At 52.2% G+C, this 24,383-nt stretch overlaps 2 protein-coding genes across 5 annotated transcripts; both read right to left on the bottom strand.

The window, feature by feature from the left end:
• Positions 1-205: 205 nt before the first annotated feature.
• Positions 206-22,976, bottom strand: KLK8 (kallikrein related peptidase 8). 4 transcript variants are annotated; one of them, XM_036430387.2, is made up of 6 exons: positions 22,890-22,976; positions 5,917-5,997; positions 5,267-5,426; positions 4,625-4,884; positions 2,366-2,499; positions 206-405 (listed from the first exon to the last, which is right to left on the bottom strand). In XM_036430387.2, exons 2-6 carry the CDS (start codon positions 5,987-5,989, stop codon positions 244-246), a joined length of 789 nt encoding a protein of 262 aa, XP_036286280.1. In that variant the 5' UTR covers positions 5,990-5,997; positions 22,890-22,976; the 3' UTR covers positions 206-243. The 4 variants fall into 4 exon arrangements, with proteins under 4 accessions (XP_036286280.1, XP_036286279.1, XP_036286281.1 ...); XM_036430386.2 differs by lacking the exon at positions 22,890-22,976 and adding an exon at positions 7,915-7,942; XM_036430388.2 differs by lacking the exons at positions 5,917-5,997; positions 22,890-22,976 and adding an exon at positions 22,456-22,516.
• Positions 7,567-13,061, bottom strand: KLK9 (kallikrein related peptidase 9). Its single transcript, XM_036430384.2, has 5 exons — positions 12,810-13,061; positions 12,473-12,629; positions 10,085-10,350; positions 8,178-8,314; positions 7,567-7,809 (listed from the first exon to the last, which is right to left on the bottom strand). Exons 1-5 carry the CDS (start codon positions 12,919-12,921, stop codon positions 7,657-7,659), a joined length of 825 nt encoding a protein of 274 aa, XP_036286277.1. The 5' UTR covers positions 12,922-13,061; the 3' UTR covers positions 7,567-7,656.
• Positions 22,977-24,383: the final 1,407 nt, after the last annotated feature.

The raw sequence follows: 24,383 nt of genomic DNA, 5'->3' as shown, positions 1-24,383 counted from the left end.
TTTACATGTGTTCTGTCCCCTGAAATTAACCTTCCCTTTCTCCAAGTCTTTCCAGGAAAAATGGGTCCCCTCAGGCAATGGTGGTGGCCAGAGTGGCCATGGGGTCCTGGTCTCTCTAGACCTCCTGTCTAGCTTTCCATCGGGCGCAGATCCTGTCCCTCCACACTCCCAGCAGGGCCAAAGCAAGACAGGCAAAGAGCCAGGCCATGGTTTTTGGTTTATTTTGGGAATCCAAAGCTTGTCCTAGGCTGGGCTCTTGCCGTGGATGGTCTTCTTGATCCAGTCGAGGTAGCGACAGAGGTTGGTGTAGACACCAGGCCTCTTGGATTGCCCACAGGGGTCCGATCCCCAGGATGTGATCCCTTGGAGAACTCCATCACACACCAATGGGCCCCCGGAATCGCCCTGGAGGGTGTAAGGGAAGAGTTTCACCTAAGATACCCAGCATTTGGCACCAGGTCTGCTACATGATTGGCCCCTCCAGCCACTGGGGACAAGAGCCATTGTCCCCTGGCTCCACCTGCTGGCTGATTTAGGGAAGCACGAGACTTGGTTGGAAAGTCTGTAAGGAGGATTCTCTGGAAGGTAGGACACCTCTAGGGCCGGGGTCAGCAAACTGCGGCTCCTGGGCCACATGCAGCTCTTTGGCCCCTTGACTTTTCAGCAAAGGCCAGCTTAGGAGTACACTAATTAAATTAATAACAATATACCTACCTATATAGTTTAAGTTTTAAAAATTTGGCTCTCAAAAGAAATTTCAATCATTGTACTGTTGATATTGGGCTCTGGACTAATGAGTTTGCCAACCACTGAGCTAGGGGAACCTTGCCGAAGGTGGTAGACCCAGCCTTGACTTTTCCAAACAAGTCTGAGCCCCTGGACTTTATTTTATTTTATTTTATTTTTAATTTTTATTTTTTACTGGACTCTTCATGTTTAGACTTCAAAACGTCCTTGTTTGAAAGACCCTACAGATGCATGTGTTTCCTCAAGGATACTTACCCTACTCATAGTGTCTAGAGGTTAATTTCAGTTCAAGCAGTTCCTACAATAAAAGTCTAAGAAGGCAGGTGAATGGAGCTGTCTGGCTCCTTTAGCCAGGCAGTCCCTTAGCCCTCTCTTTCACAGAAACAAACACAGAGTAATCATTCATCCGTTGCTCAAGGTCTGCTGGTCAGCCCCGGCAGACTAGGGTGAGCGAGAGGTTAACAGAGTGGGGTGGGGTCTTACACATACAAGGGACCAGACAAATTGTCTAAGGGTGGTGAAGGAAACGCTGGCCAATGAGAGAAGAGAGTGCTCTGAAGGGTCCAATCTAAAGAGAGAAAACATCGGGGACTGAGCTGATGTGGCCTCCACTTCCTGGATTTTGGTGAACAGATCTTTGAGTCCAGTTACCAAACAGGAGAAAGAGCAGGGTTCTTGTACATACATGCACACACACACACACACACACACACACATGTGCGCCCACCTATGCCAATAATTGTAGGAGTCTCTGTGGGGAAAAACCATCATCTGTAGGAATCATCCAGAGAAACAGATTTCAGGGCATGATCCCTGATAAAATGACTGTGTTCCTGGCCAATGGGGAAGGACACAGTGGAGCATCGTTTTCAGGGTCCAATCATTGGCAAAGGGGGCGGGGTTTCCACGCAGAGCCAGGAAGAGCCCTGAAGACTGGAGTTGCAGCCAATGCAAAAGAGAGAGTTATATCTATGGCAAATCCCAAGACTTGTCATTTTGGGGGATGGGGCGTCTTTGAAGGAGCCCTGTAATCCATGGCACCGTTCCCTGGGCAACTGAGAAGAGAGCATTGCTCCCCCCAAGAAATCAGTCACAGGAGCAGGCAGCTGTGCTTAGGAAACTGAGTCAGGTGCCACATCAAAGCGGCTGTCTCGCTGGTGGATGGCAGAGTCCACAGAAACATCGGGAACGAACACATAGGAAGGGAACAGAAGCCTGTGTGCCCTGTAGCCTCCGACTCTCTCCTTCATGGAAACATCCTCTTGGGGGATGCCCAACTACCAGCTTAGGCACTGGGACATTCCTGCCTCCCCCTTTACCTCTCCCCTCCCTGAACCTCATCCCCAAGACAGGGGGTTCCCGTAAAAACGACAACGACTACTCAACGCTTCTGATCCCTGCGCCGTGTGACCTGCTCTAAATCTTCTTCCCACTTCAGAGAGATGGGAACTTCTCCGAGTGCTAACCCTGTGGGGTCACCCCTCTGAGGTGCCTCCAGCCTCTACCAGTGGGGGGTAGGGGGGTGGGGGGGAAGGGAGGGAAAGGGGGCGGGAAGAAAGGGGTTTCAGGCTGGCTCATTCAGAAGGGATTTTGATTGGCTGATTAGGAAGTCACTCACCTGGCATGAGTCAGCCCCACTGCTGTCACCTGCACAGACCATCGCCTCGGTGACTTTCCCGGGGTAGGCGTCTTCACACCGCTTCTGGGGCACGATGTAGACGTCTGCGCAGTTGAGGGCATCCGGAAAGTTCGCTGAGGGAGTACAGGGTGTAAGTTCCCAGAGAGAGCAGCCCTGGCCCTCCATCCCTGTCTGGATCGAACCTTTCCTCTGTACATCCACAGCTGCGCGGGGGGCAGGGGAGGGGGGTGGGGGCTGGTTCCTGGCACACTCCTCGTGGCTTATCATTTCTCACCACCTTAAACAGAGCCATGGACCAAGCGTCAGACCACTGGATCCTATCTTTTCTTTCTTGCTTTGAGTCATTTTCAAATTAAGAGTCAGGAGACAAGAGGGTTTGGAGGTGCCCTCTTGTGACATATCTGTCCCACTTCATCCAAGTCTTCCCACCCCCAAGCCACCAGGTTGTCAATCTCAGCTGAAATCTACTTCCTCCAATTGTCACCTCCTCCACCTCCTCCTCCTCCTTGAAGCCTTCTCTCGACCCTTAATTAAAACACCACACCTTGCCCTAGCTGGTTTGGCTCAGTGGATAGAGTGTTGGCCTGCAGACTTAAAGGTTCCGGGTTCGATTCCGGTTAAGGGCCACATGCCCGGGTTGTGAGCTTGATCCCCAGTAGAGGGCATGCAGGAAGCAGCCAATCAACGATTCTCTCTCATCCTTGATGTTTTTTATTTGTTTTGGGTTTTTTTTCTCTCTCTCTCTCCCTCTCCCTTCCTCTCTGATATTAATAAAAATATGTCCTGCCGAAACCGGTTTGGCTCAGTGGATAGAGAGTCGGCCTGCAGACTGAAGGGTCTCAGGTTTGATTCCGGTCAAGAGCATGTACCTTGGTTGTGGGCACATCCCTAGTAGTGGGTGTACAAGAGGCAGCTGATTGATGTTTCTCCCTCAGGGATGTTTTTAACTCTCTATCCCTCTCTCTTCCTCTCTGTAAAAAAAAGCAATAAAAATATATTTTAAAAAATAAAATAATAAAAATAAAAAGATGTCCTCATGCCCACAGTCATTTTAAAAACAAAACAAAAACAAGACAAAACAAAGCACCACACCTCTATCACTCCCTATCCTCTTACCATTCAGGGTATTTCATTATATAAACTACACCTCTCTCTCATATGTCATGTTATAGGTTTACTGTCTATTTCCCCCACCTGGTATACAACTCTATGAGGACAGGGACTCATCCCATACAGCTCATGGGGCCTGTCAGATCCTTCACAAGTCTTTGAATTTTAATGACTGTAAGTGGAATTCATCCTTCTTATCAGTCTTTAAGCAGTGGACTTGAGTGGGGAAACAAGGGCACCTCTCCCAGCCAGAGTTATATGCTCACATCTATCTCATTTAACCTTCACAATGACTTTTGGAAAGGAGGGATGCATTCATTGATTCCTTCTTTCACTCATCCACAGGATCATCCAACAAATACATATGGAACACCCTGAGCACTAGGAATGGCCAATGAAAAAAAAAAAATAGATATAGCCCTAACTGGGTTGGCTCAGTGGATGGAGCATTGACCTATGGACTCAAGGGTTCCAGGTTCGATTCCAGTCAAGGGCATGTACCTTGGTTGTGGGCACATTCCCAGTAGGGAGTGTGCAGGAGGCAGCTGATGGATGTTTCTCTCTCATCGATGTTTCTAACTCTCTATTCCTCTCCCTTCCCCTCTGTAAAAAATCAGTAAAATATATTTAAAAAAAAATTTTTTTAATGAGCCCTTAGGGAGCTTAAAAGTCTATCCATTAGTTTTCCTCATTTTGCAAGTGAGGAAAGTGAGGCTGAGAGCCTGGGCCAGTATTGTTGGGTTCAAGGGGAAAAGGGAGCTGAGAAATCTTTCTTGGGCCGCTGCAAATCCTTTGTATCCCAAGTCTGTGAATTATATAAAATCCTACCCAACAAAGGTCTCATAACACGTTACTCTCCACCATAAAGGAGTGATTCATTCACCCATCCATCCATCAATCCATCCATATTTTTGAACCCTACTTAACAATGTGTTACTTTACTTACTTTCTCCCACCACTCCTATTAATATTTTGGCCTTTCGTGTTCCCAACATGGGCCACGTGTGAATCGCAACCCCACCGCCACAGTCCCTTCCTTATCTCCTTGCAGGGGTCAAGTTTGGCCAACGGCTTGGGATCCACTGGGAAAACCAGCTCCTCCTCCTCCTTCTCCTCCACGCCAACTACCTTGGGGGCTGGTAACGGTGCCCCAGCCCGAGATGGTGCACTTCTGGTTGACGCGAGGGCAGTGGTCTGTCAGGTTGATGGGCTTCACGGAGTCCCCTCTGGAGACTGGGTCACGTAGCCGGAGGAGCATCAGGTCGTGGTTGTGGTCGTCGCTGTCGCCGCTGAAGCAGGGGTGTGGGATGGACTGGGCCACGGCCCTTTCCTGCCCCGATCCACTCTTATTCTTCAGGCTGTGCTCTCCCAAGCGGACAGTGTACCTCCTGGAAGGATGGGGATTCGTTTGGGATGCAGCCCCCTCAGACCCGAGTCCAGGCTCCCAGCTCTCTCTTCTCTCAGACTCTCCCTCTTCTCTCAGACTCTCTCTCTCTCTCTCTCTCTCTCTTGCCTGGGACCCAGCTATCTCTTTCCCAAGGTAAAACCCAGCCCCCTCTTTACAGTCCCCTCAGACGCAGGAGTCCAGACTCCCAGCTCCCTCTTCTCTTAGTCTCTCTCTCTCTCTCTCTCTCTCTCTCTCTCTCTCTCTCTCTCTCTCTCTCTCTCTCTCTCGGCCTGAGACCCAGCTCTCTCTTTCCCAAGGTAAAACCCAGCCCCCTCTTTCACCCAGCCCAGCCCACCTCTGCCCCAGGCGGGGCATCCACTCACGGCTTTTTGCAGTGGGCTGCCGTGAGGACCCAGTTGTCGTCGATGAGGACACCCCCACACAGCAGCTGGTCCCTCTGGAACAAGGCCGTCTGCCACGGCTGCGAGTTGGACTTGCACTCCTGGCCCCCCAGCACCTTGCTCTCCTCTGCCCTCCAGTGTCCTGTAGAAGGTGGGGGGGGGGGGGATAAGGGAGGAGAGAAGCGTGGATTCAAAGGGACACACCCCAAGTTCTCTCTGCTTGCCTCCCTCCCTCCCTCTCTCCTGTGTCCACACACACACACACACACACACACACACCCTCGTGTGTGGGGCTCCCAGCTTGCACATGCCACCCACCACACACACTGGCACACGTACACTCGCTGAACCCCGTGACTCATGCGTCACACGGAGTCACACACCCAAGCGTGCTTCCACCGGCTCCTACAGTCCCACGTGGGTCTTCCTCCCCCCCCCGCCCCTCCCCCCCAGCAAGCAGCCCCCAGAGCTTGGGGTGCTCATGCAAGTGTGCAACGTCCCCTGACACGCATCTACCTGCCATCACCAGAGAGCTGTGCCTCCACCCCCCCCCCCAAAGCCAGCCAGCCCCGGAAGCCCCCCACATACCATCACACACCCTGCCACAGGCATGCACCCGGGCTGGCACTCACTTGCACAGACTTCCAGCAGCAGGAGCAGGAACATCCAGGCGCACACGGCGGCAGTGGGCGGTGGGCGTCCCATGCTGAGGCCTGGGGGAGGGAGAGCACGGGCTGAGGGAGGAGGAGGGAAGAGCCTGAAATCCTAGTAGGGTCTTGGGATTGGGGGTTGGTCTAGGGGAGCAGAGGGCATCCAGAGTGGTTCTTCTGGTCCTGGATCTTAGTTTAGAAAGGGGTGGGGCCCCAGATTTCTGAATCCGAGGAGAGAGGGAAGCTGGGAGGGTCTGAATTTTCAGGTCCCCAGGGAGAAGGGAGCCCTGCTTCGTACCCCGGACCCCTCCTGAGTCTCAGGGAAGAGGAGGCTGGGGCTCAGATTCCTGGGCCCGGTTCGGAAGGAAAACAGGATCTCAGGCTCAAGTCCTGGGCCTGAAGGGGGGTCCAGAGGCCAGGGGGGGGGGGGTGCGGGATCACCTACTGATTCTGGCCCAAAGACAGAGGAGGCCCCAGGTGCTCAGCTCTCTGCCTGCTTCAGGGATCTGGAGCCTTTTAACTGGGAATCCCCGCCTCCTGCTCCGCCTCCTCCCGCCCTGGGCTGGCAGAACACCCCTGGGCTGCAGTGAGGAGGGGCTGAGGGAGGAGGGGCTGGATTCTTGGGGTCCAGAGGCAAGGGAGAGGAGCTCAGAGCTGTGCCTCCTGGGTCTGACACAGAAAGGACAGAGGCCAGGGCTTGGGGGCTCAGAACCCTGGGCCTGAGAAGAGAAGGGGGCTGGGGGCCTAGACTCCTGGGTCTGAATGAGGAGGGGGAGGATGCTGGACCCCTGCCTACAAGGATGAGAGGACTTGGAGCCTGGACTTTGGAACTGATGGAGGACAGTGGGGGCTGCTGTCAGGAACCCCCAAAGGAAGAAAGGCGCGTCTTCTTGGTTGGGACACCTGAGGGCGGGCCGGCCCAGCCCTCTGTCCCCTGAGAGGGCGGGACCTGGGCAGGCAGGTTTGGGAGGCACCGTGACCTGGTTTCCCCTTCCCCTGGGGGCGACGGGACCAGCCTGACGGAACCCGGGAGGCTTGCTGCAATAGGGCTGATGGGGACAGACCGCAGGCAGGACCCACTGAGGAAATTTTCTCAGGGGGAATTTTAACTCGGTGACGTTTCCCCATCGGCCACTCCACCGCCCATCCGCTGCCCTTCCTCCGTCCCACGACCCAAGCAAGAAAGCAGAGAGGGCTCCATGCCTTTATTGCAAAACCATCCACGGGATCTGAAGACATCCAGACCCTCCCCATCCACTCCTCCCAGACGGTCCAGGGCGGGATGCGAACCCAGGACACGCCTCCTAAAAAGCAGGGCTGCGAGTGGCGGGGCCACGCCCTCCCTGTTCGTGCCAATGGGGGGAAAGCACCAGCAGCCCTGATGTCACGGGGGCGGGGACTCTGACAAAGGGGGTGGGGCCGGAGTCCAGCGGAGACCTCTCATTGGGCAACGTTCCGAGGGGGCTGGGCTACTGGGTGGATGGCGGTCCTGGGGCAGATCCGCCAGGTGATGCTGTTGCACAAGGTGGTGCCAGTTCTTGCTGATGTCTGGGAGCTGGAAAGTGGAGGATAGACATTGTCTTCCTGCTCCATCCCAAGGGGGCAGTAACCAGAAGGCTTCTCCAGGGCAGCTGAGGGAGGGCACCGGTGGTGGAGACCCTTGAGGCTGGACCCCGTTATCCTGCACCCCCCTCCGCCTCTGGTCATCCTAGGCGCAAGGGCTCAGTATTTCTCCATCGTCTTTCTGATCCACTTCACATAGTGGCAAACGCTACTGTAGACGGCGGGGCGCCGGGGTCGGGAGCAGGGCTCCGAGCCCCCAGACACCACACCAGCCAGAGTCCCGTGGCAAACCAGTGGGCCCCCAGAGTCGCCCTGTGGGTGGGAGAAAAGAGAGGAACTGTTAGGCCAGGCTCACACAGACCCCCCCACTCCCTTGACACCCAGACACCCAGAAGCCAAGGGTGCGGGGTCACCTACTGATTGTGACCCAGAGAGAGAGGCCCCAGTAGCTCTCCAGGCCCTCCTCCCTCAAACCCAGGAGGAAAAGCTAGCAGCCTTCATCCCTCCCTTGGACCTAGCATTCTGGTTCCCTAGCACCCTCTTCCCCCAGGACTTAGAAACCAAGACTCCCCAGGCCCCTCCCCAGGCCCCTCTTATTTTAGATCCAGAAATCTGGTGCTGGACCCAGCAGCATCTCGCAGGCCCCCCATCCTCCACCTCCTCCCCAGAGTAGATCTCACCTGGCAGGAGCCACGGCCCCCCTCCCACAGGCCGGCACAGAGCATACGCTTGGAGATTTGGCCAGGGTATGCCCGCCGGCAGAGTCTGGGCTCCAGGATGCTGATGTTGGCACACTGCAGTGTGAGTGGGTACTCCACTGTGGGGGAAGGAGGTCACAGAGGGTCAGCAGCCTTCCTCATCTCACTAAGCATCCTCCCTGCCCATTTCTTTCTTTCTTTCTTTCTTTCTTTCTTTCTTTCTTTCTTTCTTTCTTTCTTTCTTTCTTTCCTTCTTTCTTTATATATATATATATATATATATATATATATATATATATATATATATATATATATATATATTCTTATTGATTTCAGAGAGGAAGAGAGAGATAGAAACATCAATGATGAGAATCATTGACTGGCTGCGTCCTGCACACCCCCTACTGGGGATTGAGCCCGCAACCTGGACATGTGCCCTAACCAGGAATCCAACCGTGACCTTCCTGGTGCATAGGTTGATGCTCAACTCCTAAAGCCATGGGCTGGACTCTCCCCCTCTCCCCACCCCATTTCGGAAGGAGGATCCTTGGAACCACAGCAAAAGATTCTCCAAGATAGAAACAACGACAGTGACAAAGAGACAGAATCCTAGCATAGAAGGGAAATAGATGTGTATGAAGAAGGAGAAAGGGAGAAAGAGAAGATGCAGAGAAGAAGAAGGAAAAAGACACAGAGAGGCGAGTGGCAAGAAGAGAGACAAAATTACATATTTCTATATAATTTACATAGAAAATATAGAGACCATGCCAGGAGCTAGAAACCTCTGAAGGGGAAAGAAATTCTTCGAGGAGGCCATGAAGTAATCGGAATGAGCCCAGCGATATCCAGTGAGAAGGCTGTGCTTTAGAGAGGAGGAGACATTTATAGGGAGACAGTCATTGATATAGAGATAAAGATGTAGAGATACGTGGCAGTGAAAGAGGGCGTTACCACATATAGAGAGAGATAGACATGGCTATAAATATGCATGTGCCCGTGTATATAATGTGCAAAAATTATAGACATGGATGCAAACTCAGACGTATCCAGGGGCTTGGTGGGTAAAAGGGAGTGAGGCGGAGACTGTTGTGGTTTGGCCTGCAGGGGGCCACCTGCGCTCTATCCAAGACTGGTAGCTCTCGTGGGAATGTGAGTAAGAACCTTGACTGCTATGTAGAATCTCCCAGGTTTGAGATGTTGGCAGCAACAAATTATGACATGATTTTTTCAAGACGCTCGGAAAACCAGCACTAATGTGGGAAGCCAAATTTGGCTAACAGGTCTTTGATTTCTGACTCTGAGAATAGAAGGCCTTATTTGGATTCTAAGATACATATATTTGCACATTTAAACACCCTGTAATCAGGAGATGTCTTCCAGGAAATGATATCTCACAAGGGTCAATGGGACATCCCCCTATTCTCAATAATCCTATCTAATAAAGACGGAATATGCAAATTGGCCGTCACTTCACAACAAAGATGGAGGCTTCCACAGCCAATAAGGAGGGGATATGCAAATTGATGTGACAAAGATGGTGGCGGCTGGACCACTCTGAGCCTCTGGGCAGTGTGCAAAGGCAGAAGGAGGCTCCAGGCCTGAGCAAAGGTGGAAGATGGAGGCCAGAGTGAAGGCCCCAGGGGGGAGGAAGGCCTATTCTTGCACAAATCTTCATGCATCAAGCCTCTAGTATGATAATAAATAATATGAGGTGAAATCATGATGCACCTTATAATGTAGAGCATCTTAGATTTGCTGGAATATATGGGTGGAGAGATAGATAGATCAATAGATAGAGGGGAGACATGAAAAGGCAGAGACAGGGAAGGAGGAGGGGTTTAGACCCTCAGTGTGAGACGTAAGGGAGTGTGTCATGGCCAAGGCTGTACCTATGGGGCTGGACACGGCCCCCCAGCCTGAGATGAGGCACTGGGTGCCCGGGGAGACGCAGGTCTGGCTGATGTTGAGGGGCTGCACAGTAGGTCCCAGGCGTGCCTTCCTGGGCAGGCGGATCAGCATGATGTCGTTATTGTGGTCTTGGGCTCGAAGGTCCTGGTTGAACCCGGGGTGGGGGAAGAAGTCCGTGACACGGAACAGCTGCTCTGAGCCCTCCCATTTCCAGAGGTGGTGCTCCCCGAGGCGGACCCACAGATACCTGGTGAAACAGGCCTCAGGGGGTCAAAACGCATGTCCACCGCGATGTTACATGACTCTCCACACGCTACCTGTTCTCTCTGGGTCCCCGTCATGTGTTCGACCCCAGAGTGCTGTGTGATTTTTAAACAAGGCACACACCCTCTCTGGGCCTCTCAATCCTTTTGTCTGCCTGTGCATTTGTAACTCTCCTCCAAGGTCCACGCCAAGGGATCCGCCTTCTTCATTGCCCCACCTGGTGCCTTGCTGGTGACCTATGTCCCCTGGAACTAGGTAAGCACACGGGGGCTCCGCCTACATCCCAGAAACAGCCCCACCTCTGCCCCCGCAGGTTTGGTGGCTTCTGTGAGGAGTGGCTGTTTGTGCCTTCCAGGGTGTTTGCTGCAGGAGGGTCATAGGATATGGAAAATCCCCAACTTTGGAGTCATCTGTGGCCTCAGGGCTTTTCCTATCTGTCATATCGCTGACCCTCCAATCCATTCCCCCCACACACACACACACTGAGGTGTAACCTCAAGCCTTCTCACGGCGCTTCTAGTTTACTTGTTCTGTTCTGGGTCCATGGCCTGGCCAGCTGAGGACTTTATGAGGGTCTGCAGATCCATGCCATTTCACAACCTCTGACCTCTCCCAGGAGGGGCCAGGCTAGTCACTGAGAACGCTGGGTTTGAGGAGTGTGAGGTTATTTCTGTCTCTGTGTCTCTCTGTCCCTGTGTTGCTCCACAACCAGCCCTTTCCCTCACTCAGACTCATCCTTGCCCCTTCATCCCTTCCGCCTCCATCTCTCTTTGCTTCTCCTTCTCTATGCTTGGAGCTGACCTCTAGCCTGGTGTACAGACCTTGAACCTGAAAGAGGCCCCACCATGGAGCAATGCATGCTGGGAAATTCCCACACAGCATCCTGTAAACAATACCTGTGCTTCATTCCTGAAGAGCATCGGGACAGAGTGGACAGCTCCATTCCAGAGATAGGCAAACAGGATTTCTGCCCCAGGTAGAATCTAAGTGATTCTATCAGAATGCTCAGAATCTAAAACTGTAGGACCTTAGGATTCTCACACACTAGGAATCCAGAAACCCTAGATTTCTATAAGGCTCAAGTTCTAGAATGTCACGAATCCTAAGTTGTACTGTTCTCGAGTTCTCTAGATCAAATATCCTAGGTTTGAAAGATTATCAGAATTAAATCTAGGACATGACAAGCCTAAAATTCTAATATTTTGAAGCAACTGCACAAAGGTTGTTATCATTCCAGAATTCTATGAAGCTATGGTTTTTGAAATTTGAAAATCTAGGGTTCAAATAGTTGGAGACCCTAGAATTATCTGAATGAAAAGTGTGGGGGCTTTAAGAATCTGGAATCATAGCAATCGGCTATCTTAAGTCCAACAAATTCTAGATGCTTATGAGCAGAACCTTCTAGAATTTTCTTGGTTCAAGATTCTGGATGCTACAAATCACAGTATTCTAGGACTATGAGCATCTATATTTGACGGATCCAGACAGAATACGCTGAATCTAAGATTTTAATATTGCTCTATCCAGTACAACTACTTCCGATTGAGATGTGGCTACGTCCGGTTTCAAAGGCTTACACACACAAAAATAAAAGGATTAATGATGACATTGTTTAAGACATTTAAACATTGATCACACGTGAAAATATTTAAAGTTAAATCCATTATTAAAATGAAATCCTCTTGTTTTTCTTTTGCAGCGTGTCTACTAGACAAGTGAAACTTAAATGGCCAGTGTTCTATTTCATTGGCAGTGTTGCTGTAGACTTCCAAGATTCTAGAATTCTCTGAGGCTCCTGTAGAACCCCATGGAACCAAGACCTTAGGAGACTGAGGTTCTGGATTACCCTGGGCCAGAGTCGAAGGTTCAAAGAGTGTAAGTTTCCAATCTTAGACTCTTAGGATCAGATTACGTAAAACTCTAGAATGAGGAAATATTGACAACTTTGTAATTTTTTTCATTGTATTCCACAATATATTATATTTCTGAGAAGAGAAATAGAGGCTCACCCCTTCTTGCCCACAGCTCCCTCTCTCCTCTATCAGAGCCCTTGTCCACCTCACTCTTTTCTCATGCATCGCCTCCTCCCCAGAGCGGTCACTCACGGCTTGTAGCAGTGGGCAGCTGTGAGCAGCCAGCGGTCACTGATGAGGGTCGCCCCGCAGAAGAGGTGGGTGAAGAAGAAGAGGCCTGCCTGCCAGGGCTGCGAGTTGGGGTGGCATTCCTGAGCCCCAATGGCTCTGGTGTCTGCCCAGCTGTTTCCTGCAGGCAGGGAGAGGGAGACAGAGGGGGATCAGTGAAGAGCAAGATGGAAGGGCTGGAAAGAAGCAGAGATGCCTAGAGGGCAGGCACAGGAGGCTGGGGTGTGCCGGGCCACGTGGAGAGGCTGCCGGGGCCCTGGAGGGTCAGCAGGATGGACAGGGTGGATAGCAGGAGCCTCACCTGCCAGCAGAGAAAGCAGAGCACAGACAAACCCCAGCTTCATGACCTCTGGGTGCCTGGGTCCTGGCGTCTGGCTCTGCTGTCCCTGCTTCTTTATGGTTAGCCATGTCATCGCCTTCCTCCTCCCTGGGGCCACCCTGTGATTAATTGGGGTTGGGAAATGTGGCTGGGGGAGGAGGAAGCCCTGGGGCCTGGACTGAATGCCTTGAGAAGGAGGCTGGGCAGGGGGATCCCCTGTTAGAAAGAGCTGACTGCCTGCCTGCTGGGTCGGGGCTTGACTACATGGGGGGGGGGGGGGGCCTCGATGACATAGAATCCTCAGAGGGAGAACTCTCATTCCCCATGGCCTCCAGGTACGGGATCTGCATTCAGGATAGTCAGTGGCCTGAAGGAGGAAGTGGTTGAGGAGGAAGGTCCCTAAGGCAGGCTCTGGAGTCTTGCAGAACCCGTGACCAGGAGCGCTGCCCAGAAATCAGGTTGCAGGTGGGAGAAGAACCAGGACTCAGAGGCAAGGAGCCACACCGGAAATGGGATGTGGCTGAGTGGGGGGGACAGGGAATGATCTTATTCCTTTGTGGAATATAATGAATAGCATCAACTGATGAACAGGGACAGATCCAGAAGCAGAGAAGCATCGATCTGACTGCCAGACCTCAAAAGGAAGCTTGGGGAGGGTGGGCGAAAGGAGGAGAGATCAACCAAAGGACTTGTAGGCATGCATATAAGCCTAACCAATGGGCACGAACACAGGGGGTGGGGGGTGGGGTGGGTGAAGGCATGAGCAGGGGGGAGGGGGTGGTGAGTTGGTTGGGCGGTCAACGGAGGGATGAGGACACATACTTTAATCAATAAAGAAATTTTAAAATATATATATTTTTATTGATTTTTTTACAGAGAGGAAAGGCGAGGGATAGAGAGTTAGAAACAATGATGAAAGAGAAACACCCATCAGCTGCCTCCTGCACACTCCCTACTGGGGATGTGCCTGCAACCAAGGTACGTGCCCTTGACCAGAATCCATCTTAGGACCCTTCAGTCCGAAGGTCGATGCTCTATCCATTGAGCTAAACTGGTTAGGGCATCAATAAAGAAATTAAAAAAAAAAAAAAGAACCAATGGAGGTGGGGGAAGTGGATAGGGGGACATCTGTAATACTTTCAACAATAAAGATACATTAAAAAAAGAAAGAAAGAAAAATTAGGGGAAGGAGACAGAGATACAGAAAGATCGAGAGAGAGAGAGAGAGAGAGAGAGAGAGAGAGAGAGAGACTGACTCAGACTGAAAGAAGCAGAGACCACAAAGATGTCTGAGAAATACAGTCCCAACTAGGTTGACACACACTTGCCATAACCTACTCCCTTCCTCACAACCACACACCACAAGGCCCCGGGTGGCCCCCCTGCCTGGAACCAGCACTTTCCCTCTCTCTTACTGTCCTCAGATCCTGGCTACTGCGGAGAACATTCTCTTGTTGTTCTTTTTCTCATCCATCTCCTCCCCTCAGTTGCCCTTCCCATCACCCCAGTCTTGCTGCCTCTCTTTCTCTCCTTCATCATCTGATGGGCAGTCCAGGAAGGGCCAAGCCCAGGTCTGATTAATCTCTGTTTCCCCAGAATCACCCAGTTCAGGATATGTTAATTGAATGAGCGAATGCCTTTCTCAATATCCTTCTTTTCCTAGTGAACTCCTCCTCATCCTTCAAGACCCAACCTAAATACCATTTCCTTTAGGGAGTCCTCTGTGATTTCTCCAGGCATGCGGGGAAGCCACCCACTGCCCATACTATCACGGGAGGGCATCAAGGAACGCGGAAGGCCGATGGACCTTGGGTGTGAGCAGGGCTAACGCCAAGCATCGTTGGTCTGTTGAGATTGTGGCGGCTCTCGAAGAAATTTTCGGACCTTATAGCCTCAAAGGTCTTGTTGATCTTTACTGATCTTTATTGATCTCAGAGATGGTGTGTCTGCTACCTGTTTGCTGCTTTAACTGAGGGCAAGATGTGTATCTAACATTTAATAAAAAGCGGATAAAGCCAGGGTTCGGTGTGCCTCTTCAAGAGAGAGATCTCCATTTCTCCCCCTCACCCCCATGCCCTCTAAATTCATATTTCTTGTCCAGTGTTTTCATTTGTGCATCGCCTCCTTCTTCAGATCCTGAACACCCTGTTACACAGGCAGAGTCCATCTTTTCCTCCCCTGAGCACTCACCACCTCTTCCCCTGGCCACGAGCCTGATTGCCAAACTGGATCTGGGCTCCCTTTGAATGCATCTTCACAAAAACGTCACCATCTGGAACATGTATTCTGGACCTGGACCACCTGGATCTGAATCTCTGTGCTGTCAATCACGAGGTGTGTGAACTTGAGCAGGTCGCTGGACCTCTCTCGGCCGAGGTCAAAGGGGGATTGATTCACACGTGTGAGGACCATATTGGGCACATTGTGAGTATTACCCGCCTATGTCTGTCCGTCTCCTACAGAGCCCTGCCCTGCCCCCAGGACTGCAGTGGTCTTAACTCCCTCCCCAGACGAGCAGGTTTTGAGACCAAGGACTGAATACCCACTGTGTGCCTGAATACCCACTATGTGCTAAGAGTCAGACTAACTGCTTTAAGAACTATGCATTCTTGTCTTGACAGCTGCCTGTATGGACTGTTTACTCTGTACCTGGCAGTTAGATAAGCATTTCATGTACTAGTATATACTATCTCATTTACTTCTCACAAGAGTCTTTTTCATCTCAATGTCACAGGAAGTGGGGATGGGAATTAAGGTAGAGCCGTCAAGGAATGTGGCCCACGCTACACAATAAGTGACAGGAATCCATTTCCTTCTAGAAATGGAGAACTCCTCCTTATCCTTTAAAACCGCATGCAGCCCTAGCCGCTTCATCCCATACAGCAAAGGGTTGCCTGTTCATTTCCCAGTCTGGACACATATGGTTGGGTTTTGAGTTCAATCCCAGGTTGGGGCGTGTAGAGGAGGCAACTATTTGATGTTTCTCTCTCACATCAATGTTTCTCTCCCTCTCTCTCTCAAATCAGTAAAAACATACCCTAGAGCACATGTGTCAAACACAAGGCCCGCGGGCCAAATCCGTCCCGCCAGGCCTTGCAATGTGGCCCGCACCGCGCTGTCATCACTGCACTCCGCTGCGTTTCCATCACAATGACAGTTTATGACTGTTCAGGAAACCATTCGGCCCGCGATTTAGGCTGGATTTTAGATTTTGGCCCCTTCTCTGATTGAGTTCGACACCCCTACCCTAGAGTGAGGATTAAAGGAAACAGCAACCCATGCAATGCCTCCTCATTTGAGAAGACCCCCCTGACTCCTTTAAGAAGACACCTGGCCACCTGGCCAGTGTGGGTCAATGGTTGAGCATCAACCTAGGAACCAGGAGGTCATGGTTCAATTCCTGGTTAGGGCACATGCCCAAGTTGTGGGCTCCATCCCCAGTAGGAGGTGTGCAGGAAGCAGCTGATCAATGATTCACATCGTCGATATTTCTATCTCTCCCTCACGCTTCCTCTCTGAAATCAATTATCTATAGTAATAAAGGCATAATATGCTAATTAGACTGGACGTCCTTCTGGACGAAGCTGGGGCTGTGAGAGAAGCCCGGGTCCCAGATGCTAAAAGGAAGCCATGCTGGCAGCCGGGAGAAGAAAGGCCTACTCTTACACAAATTTCGTGCATTAGGACTCTAGTATATATACTGAGAGGCCAGATTATTATGATCTCTGAACTCATAGGAATCTGGCCACGCAGTGTGTGTGTGTGTGTGTGTGTGTGTGTGTGTGTGTGTGTGTTAGAGGCCTATGAATTCGTGCATGAATTCATGCATGGGTGGGATCCAGCCAGCCTGGCCAGGGGGATAGGTTGGCCAGCCTGCCTGCTGGTCAAACTCCTGGTCGAGGGGACAATTTGCATATTAGCCTTTTATGATATAGGATATACACTGAGTGGCCGCATTATTATGCACTCAGAGATCATCATCATCTGGCCACTCAGTGTGTATATGAGTCATTGCCTGGCCGATGTTGCTCAGTGGTTGAGCATTTTCCTATGAACCAGAAGGTCATGGTTTGATTCCTGGTTGGAGCACATGCCCAGGTTGCAGGCTTGATCCCCATTAGGGGGCAGGCAAAAGGCAGCCGATTAATAATTCTCATCATTGATGTTTCTATCAGTCTTTCCTTCTCCCTTCCTCTCTGAAATCAATAACAATACATCAACCTATGAACCAGGAGGTCTTGGTTCAATTCTGATCAGGTCACATGCCTGGGTTGCAGGCTTGACACCTAGTACAGGGTGTGCAGGAGGCAGCCTATCAATGTATCTCTCTCTCTCTCTCTCTCTCTCTCTCTCTCTCTCTCTCTCTCTCTCTCTCCTTTCCTCTCTAAAATCAATAAAAAAAATTTCAAAATGTATCGAGTGGCTTCTGTGTACCAGGTACCATATGAGGTGCTTAGAAAAGCACAGTGAATACATCAGACTCCCTGCCCTCATGGACTGGGTGAGAGGAGGAAGGAGTGCAGATCTTCAGGGAATAAACAAATAAATGAGATCGTTTCTGCTATGACAAGTGCTCCAAAAATTAATAAATCAATAAATAAAGCAATAGATTGGTGACTTGGGGGGCAGGGGGGAGAGAAAACCCCTTTCGCCAGGGCAATCCTGGAGGGCCTCTCTGAGGAGGGCTACCGCATGCCAAGAATGTAAGCTTTGCCTGTCTTCCTGACCTGAGAGTAGCAGCTCCTTGAGGGTTAGGGCCCAGTCATCCCTAGGAACCTGATGTGGGACAGGGTTCCATAAACTCTCGGGACATGACTAAAGAAACGGGTGAATTGCCTTGCAAAATGAATCCAAGTGTTCGAGTCCCCGCCCATGTTGCTTCTGATCCTCCCAGAACAAACGCAGCGGATGCTTCATTATCGTTTTCCTGGGTGTGCTCACGGGAGCAGGGGAGGAGTCGGTGCAAGAGGCTGTGCACCCGTCATCCGTGGAGGGGGCAGAGACGGTGTGGTCACTGCCATGTTCCCAGCCCAGCCCTGGCCTACCATCCAGTAAATGCTCAACAAATTGGAGTTTGGATGGGAACACAGGGACCCCCCTGTGCTGGATGGAAAATTCCTTTTGCACCAAAACTGGTTTGGCTCAGTGGATAGAGCGTCGGCCTGCGGACTCAAGGGTCCCAGGTTCGATTCCAGTCAAGGGCATGTACCTTGGTTGCGGGCACATCCCCGGTAGGGGGTGTGCAAGAGGCAGCTGGTCGATGTTTCTCTCTCATCGATGTTTCTAACTCTCTATCCCTCTCTCTTCCTCTCTGTAAAAAATCAATTAAAAAAAATATATATATATGAAATTCCTGTTGCTCTTAGGTGCAGATGGTGTTTCTGCTCCAAACGCCAGGCCAAGTGGAGGTTTGTTAGGCTTTCCTGGACTCAGTATCATCCCCCCCACCCCCACTCCCACGCCTGGCATAGGAACATTTACCCAGAGACATTTTCCAAGAGATTTCCAAGAGAGAAATGAACTGATCAATGATTCTCTCTCATCATTGATGTTTCTCTCCCTTCCGCTCTGAAACCGACAAAAATATTTCTTTCCAAAGTCTCTTACAATGTCAATATGTTTGCTAACAAATCACGAAATATGGTTGAGAGTTGACCTACGAACCAGAAGGTCACGGTTTGGTTTGTGGTTGGGGCACATGCAGGCTTAATCCCCGTTAGGGGACAGGCACAAAAGGCAGCCAATGAGTGATTCCCATCGCTGATGTTTCTATCTGTCTCTTCTTCTCCCTCTCTGAAATTAATAACCATGGTTTCTGTCATAGTAGGAACTATCTCATTCATTTGTTCACTCCCTCATGATCTGTGTCCCCTTCTGTTTTTTTTCTTTTAATATATTTTATTGATTTTTACAGAGAGGAAGGGAGAGGGATAGAGAGCTAGAAACATTGATGAGAGAGAAACATTGATCAGCTGCCTCCTGCACACACCCCACCGGGGATGTGCCTGCAACCAAGGTACATACATGCCCCTGACCGGACGCTCTATCCACTGAGCCAAACCACTTTCGGCCCTTCTGTTGTTGTTGTTGGTTTGTTTTTTTTTTCCAAGCAGAATCTCAAAGCCGTTGTGGGTCAGGGGTCTGGAGGACAGAGCTGGACTTGGGTAATGGGCGGTGAATGAGGGGTGGGAATGGAGGCCTGGTGAGCTTGCGATGGCAGCACTCGGTTGGTGAGGGGAATGCCATTGGGTTTCACAAGCACACGGAACCATTCCCCCCCAGTTTCAGTGGGCTTCTTTGCGGGAGTGGAACCACAGAGGTGAGGAGAGTTCCTCTGGCCTTGGAGGAGGGGACGGAGGCAGGGTGAGGTCTCCTGGGTTCGTCGCCCCAGGAAGGCCAGTGACTGGCACCCGGTGACTCAGAGCCAGCCCAGCGCCTGAGGTACAGGCCCAACTGGTATTGGGTGGGCCCGGACAGGGGAAACCGTGGGAGGAAAGGAGGAAGTGGTTCAGAGGTGCTTCAAGGAACTTCCTGCGGGGGGGGGGGGGGGGTGTGTGTGTGAGAGGGGTGGTTCGTGGGCTGTTCCCACCAGCTCTGGTGTGTGTGAGGGGCGTGGATGGGGGGCCACCCTGTGCTTTTCTCCCCAGGACACAGGGTCCCACACATCGTCACCAGGAGCTGTTTGCAGATCACAAAGTTATCGGAGAACTACGTGGGTGAGATTTGAAAGATTAGACAGGGGGGCCAGAGAACCGGGACACAGGCTTTATTGGAGGAGAAGGACCCTGCTGGGCTGTCTTCCAGAGGGAGGAAGAGCACACGTGCAGAGGTGAAGGCGCCTTTTGAGGGGAGGAATGGGAAGGGATGGGGCTTAGGGCACTCACACGCGCTGATTGGTGGTTCCATACAAGGCGCATGATTAGGCACTTAGGTACTTAGGAATCAGGGGCTTAGGGTGTTTGGTGGTTCAATGTATAGTTCATGTAAGGTGCCTGGTTAGGTGCTCAGGAATGTCCAGGCTGCAGGTGCAGGTTACGTCATGCTCCACCCATCAGTTGGGGGGAGAAAGGATCTAATAGGATTCACCCAGTGCTCACGGGAAGACCTGAGATGGCATCAGAGCCTTCTACGACTCGCTCGGGGATGAGGAGTGATATCCAAAGTCCCGTCTCCCCTTAAACCCGACTTGAAGAATGTCCGGCCAGGGCTTCCGTAGAGCGAGAAGGGAGGAAAACTACTAGTAATGGTGAGTCACCAGTAGTCCCTAGGCTGGCAAACAGATTTCGTGATTTCTTAGCAAACGTATGGGCCTTTTAAGAGGCTTTGGAAAAATGTTTTTATTGACTTCAGAGGCAAAAGGGAGAGAAACATCAATGATGAGAGAGGATCACTGATCAACTGCCTCCTGCACACCTTGCACTGAGGATCGAGCCCGCCACCCCGCGCACATGCCCTGACCCCGGGAATTGACCATTGACCTCCTAGTTCCTAGGTCGATGCTCAACCACTGAGCCACAACGGGAGGACTTCAGAGAGTTATTTTAATGGAGACGGAAAATTTACCCATTCAGTAAACCACAGGTGACTTGAGTTAAACTGATTGGCTTAGATAAGTTTCATTTCTCAGAATTTGTATTTTAACCCTTTGTACGCCTCAAGCATCTGTAAATGCTTTAAAAACCGTTTTGTGTTTTTTTTTTTTTCATGAGAATTTCCAACGGAAAAATATGAAAAAATACCCGTATTGTGAGTAATATATTTATTTTTATAATATTCGTTGCAAATTGACTTTTTAAAATTAAATTCAAAATACCGTGGCATGTGGGGATGGTTTCCGTGTTGGATGCCTGGCAGTTAACCGGTTAACAGATTATTAAGATAAGCTTATTGGAAACTAGATACTATTATTATTACAAAGGCAGACAGTTTCTTTGTTGTTTTTTGCTTTTTCCTCAATCCGTGGGGGTCTCGCTTCCTGACACATCCTCAAAATTTTGGCTCCGATAAACCCACAAAATTTGCGTGCAGGTTTGGGCCAAGTTTTGTTGACAGGGATGAGGCTGAGGTGGGGGTGGGGTGTGTTGGGCTTGGGGATGATGGCTGATGGGGGGGCTGGAGGGTTTGGGGATGAGAGCGGACCCTCTGCTCCCCATCACCTCCCTCTGCTCATTCCCCCCCATCAGAGGCCCTCCCCGCCCAGGCCCTACCTGGCAGGGGTCCTGGCCCTGGTCCAGGTCCGCGCACATCATGTTGCTGGTGACCACGCCCGGGTAGCAGACCTCACACTCCCGGGGCCTCAGGATGGTGACCCCGAAGCAGCTCAGGCCCTTGTTGTACTTCACTGATGGGAGGAAACACCAGTTCTCCTGGGTCCAGCCCCAGTGCTCCGGGGCCCAGAGTCCACACACCCAGACTGTTCCCATCCCAGGCCCCAGCCCCCAGCCCTCCTCCCTCAGACCCAGGGGTCAAACCCCTCCTCCGTCAGACCCAGGAGTCCAGGCCCCAAGCCCCTCCTCCCTCAGACCCAGGAGACCAGGCCCCCAGTCCCTCCTCCCTCAGACCCAGGAGTTCAGGCCCCCAGCCCCTCCTCCCTCAGACCCAGGAGCCCAGGCCCCAGCCCCTCCTCCCTCAGACCCAAGGGTCCAGGCCCCCAGCCCCTCCTCCCTCAGACCCAGGGGTCCAGGCCCCCAGTCCCTAATCCCTCAGACCCAGGAGTCCAGGTCCCCAGCCCCTACTCCCTCAGATCCAGGAGTTGGGGCCCCTCAGCTTCTTAGACCCAGGCCCCCAGCTCTCTCTTCTCTCAAACGTCTTCTGTTGAAGACTCAGTCCCCAGTTTCTCTTCCCTGATGTGAAAGTCCATTCCACTCTTTCCTCAGGCCTAACCCACCTCAGGCAAGCATCCATTCGGGTTTTTAATATATTTTATTGATTTTTTACAGAGAGAAAGGGAGAGGGAGAAAGAGTTAGACACATCGAAGAGAGAGAAATATCCATCAGTTGTCTCCTGCACACCTCCTAATGGGGATGTGCCTGCAACCAAGGTACATGCCCTTAACCGGAACTGAACCTGGGACCTTTCAGTCCGCAGGCTGACGCTCTATCCACTGAGCCAAACCGGTTAGGGCCATTCGCGGTTTTTGAACACATGGTTTTTGTTGATTTTAGAGAGAAAACAAGGGCGAGGGAGAAAGAGAGAAACATCCATCAGCTGCCTCCTGCTCGCCCCCTACTGGGGATGCAGCCCAGAACCTGGACCTGCATCCTGAAGGGAATTGAACTGGTGACCTTTTGGTGCATGGCCCCATGCTCAACCACCCGAGCCACACCAGCCAGGGCTGCTCACAGTTGTTGTTTTTTTTTTACAGTGAGGGTCTGTGAGGACCCTGCTGTAACGTCTATGAAGACACCAGGACTCCAGCTGAATGCCTGGAGCCAAGCTGTCTTCCAAGGTGCAAATGGGCCTTAAACTCTGCCCCCCCCCAGCACCTTGGTCTTCTGAGCCCACCAGTGTCTGACAGCAGGAGGGAGAGGGGTGGATCGCCACCCCCGGGGGTGGATGAGGGAGGAGACGGGCAGGAAACCCCACAAAGGCTCACACAGACCACGCGTGCCCTCCGGCCCTCCTCACCTGCACAGACTTCCAGCAGCGAGAGTGGGAACATCCAGGAGCCCATAGCAGCAGCAGGAGGTGGGCGGTGGGTGGGTGTCCCATGCTGAGGCCTGGGGGAGGGAGAGCATAGGAGCCTGAAATCCTAGTAGGGTCTTGGGATTGGGAGGGGAGAGGAACAGGCCTTTTCTGAAGGGACTGAGTTAGAAGGGAGGTGGGGGGGGGGGGGCAGATTCCTGAATCCGAGGAGAGAGGAGAGGAGGGTGTCTGGGATTTTTAAGTGACCAAGGAGAAGGGAGTTAGTATCCTGGATGCCTCCTGAATCTCAGGGAAGCAGAGCCTGGGGCTCAGATTCCCAGATCGGGTCCAGAAGGAAAACGGGATCTCAGGTTCAAGCCCTGGGCCTGCAGGAGGGTCCAGAGGCCAGGGGGGCGGGGTCACCTGCTGGGTTCATCTGATTCTGATCCAGAGGAAGAGAAGGCCCCAGGAGCTCAGCTCTCGGCCTGCTTCAGGGATCTGGAGCTTTTTAACTGGAAATCCCCGCCTCCTGCTCCGCCTCCTCCTGCCCTGGGCTGGCAGAGCACCCCTGGGCTGCAGTGAGAAGAGGCTGAGGGGCTGAGGGAGGAGGGGCTGGATTCTTGGGGTCCAGAGGCAAGGGAGAAGAGCTCAGAGCTGTGACTCCTGGGTCTGACACAGAAAAGAATGGGGGCTCAGATGTCTGGGTCTGGAAGAGGCTGGGGCTGGAAGCCTAGACTCCTGGGTCTGAATGAGGAGGGGGAGGATGTCGGAACTCCTGCATACAAGGATGAGAGGGCTTGGGGACTGGACTTTGGGACTGGGGGAGGACAGGGGGGCTGCTGCCGGGAATAACCCCAAATAGAAGAAGTACAAGTGTTCTTGGTCAGAAACCTGAGGGTGGATCAGCCCTGCCCGCCGTGCCCTGAGAGGTCTGGCCTGGGCAGGCAGGTTTGGGAGGCGCCGTGACCTGGCTTCCCCTCCCCCTGGGGGTGTCAGGATCAGCCTGACAGAACCCGGGAGGCTTGCTGCAACAGGGCTGATGGGGAAAGATCTCAGGCAGGACCCACTGAGGGCTCAGGGGAGTGACTGTGCGAGGGCTCCAGGGCGTGTCCGGCCTATCTTGCCCATCCCCATCAGCTGGACCCCAGATACAAGCTAACCTACCCATCTGAGCGTCTTCCCCTGGTGGTCAGTGCATGTCATAGCGATTGGTCCAACGGTGGAACCGTCGGAAACTTAGTATATTAGGCTTTATTATATAGGATTCTTACTGATAGTAGGACAGATATTCCCCATCTCCCCCCGGCCCCCATTGGCCTCCTCTGGTAACCTTTCCCTATGGTCCCTCCAACACCCTCTCCTTGCCCTTCCTCCGTCCCACGACCAAGGCAGAAAGCAGAGAGGGCTCCATGCCTTTATTGCAAAGCCATCCACGTGATCTGAAGACCTCCAGACCCTCCCCCTCAACTCCTCCCAGATGGTCCAGGGCAGGATGCAAACCCAGGACACGCCTAAAAGCAGGGCTGTGAGGGGCGGGGCCAGACCCTCCCTGCTCGAGCCAATGGGGGAAAGTTATAGCCCTCCTGACATCATGAGGGGCGGGGACTCTGATGAAAGAGGCGGGGCCACATGGGTGGAGTCCAGAAGAGGCCTCTCATTGGGCGATGTTCTGAGGGGGCGGGGCTATTTGGTGGGTGGCCAGCCTGGGGCGGAGCCACCAGGTGATGCTGTTCCCCAGGGTGGTGCCAGTCCTTGCTGACTTCTTAGAGCCTGTACCCAGGATAGAAGTGTCTTTCAGATCTATTCCCGAGGGGGCGGAGCCTAAGGAACCAGAAGGCTTCTCCAGGATAGCTGAGGGCACTGGTGGAGGAGACCCCTGAGGCTGGGACCCCTTTATCCTACCGCCCCTTATCCTGCACCCCCCTCCGCCT

This window comes from Pipistrellus kuhlii, unplaced genomic scaffold (assembly GCF_014108245.1).
Source record: "Pipistrellus kuhlii isolate mPipKuh1 unplaced genomic scaffold, mPipKuh1.p scaffold_m20_p_108, whole genome shotgun sequence".
Taxonomy (NCBI): Eukaryota; Metazoa; Chordata; class Mammalia; order Chiroptera; family Vespertilionidae; genus Pipistrellus; species Pipistrellus kuhlii.
The sequence above is the reverse complement of the archived record's forward strand: the minus strand, read 5'-3'. Positions and strand labels throughout refer to the sequence as shown.

Coding starts and splice junctions, on each gene's coding strand:
- KLK8 (XM_036430387.2), bottom strand. CDS start 5,989: ATGGGACGCCCACCGCCCACTGCCGCCGTGTGCGCCTGGATGTTCCTG. Junction 5,427..5,916: donor GCTGCTGGAAGTCTGTGCAA/GTGAGTGCCAGC, acceptor CACCTTCTACAG/GACACTGGAGGGCAGAGGAG. Junction 406..2,365: donor GTGGGGCTGACTCATGCCAG/GTGAGTGACTTC, acceptor TACACCCTCCAG/GGCGATTCCGGGGGCCCATT.
- KLK9 (XM_036430384.2), bottom strand. CDS start 12,921: ATGACATGGCTAACCATAAAGAAGCAGGGACAGCAGAGCCAGACGCCA. Junction 12,630..12,809: donor TCTGCTTTCTCTGCTGGCAG/GTGAGGCTCCTG, acceptor CCCTGCCTGCAG/GAAACAGCTGGGCAGACACC. Junction 8,315..10,084: donor GGCCGTGTCCAGCCCCATAG/GTACAGCCTTGG, acceptor CTTCCCCCACAG/TGGAGTACCCACTCACACTG.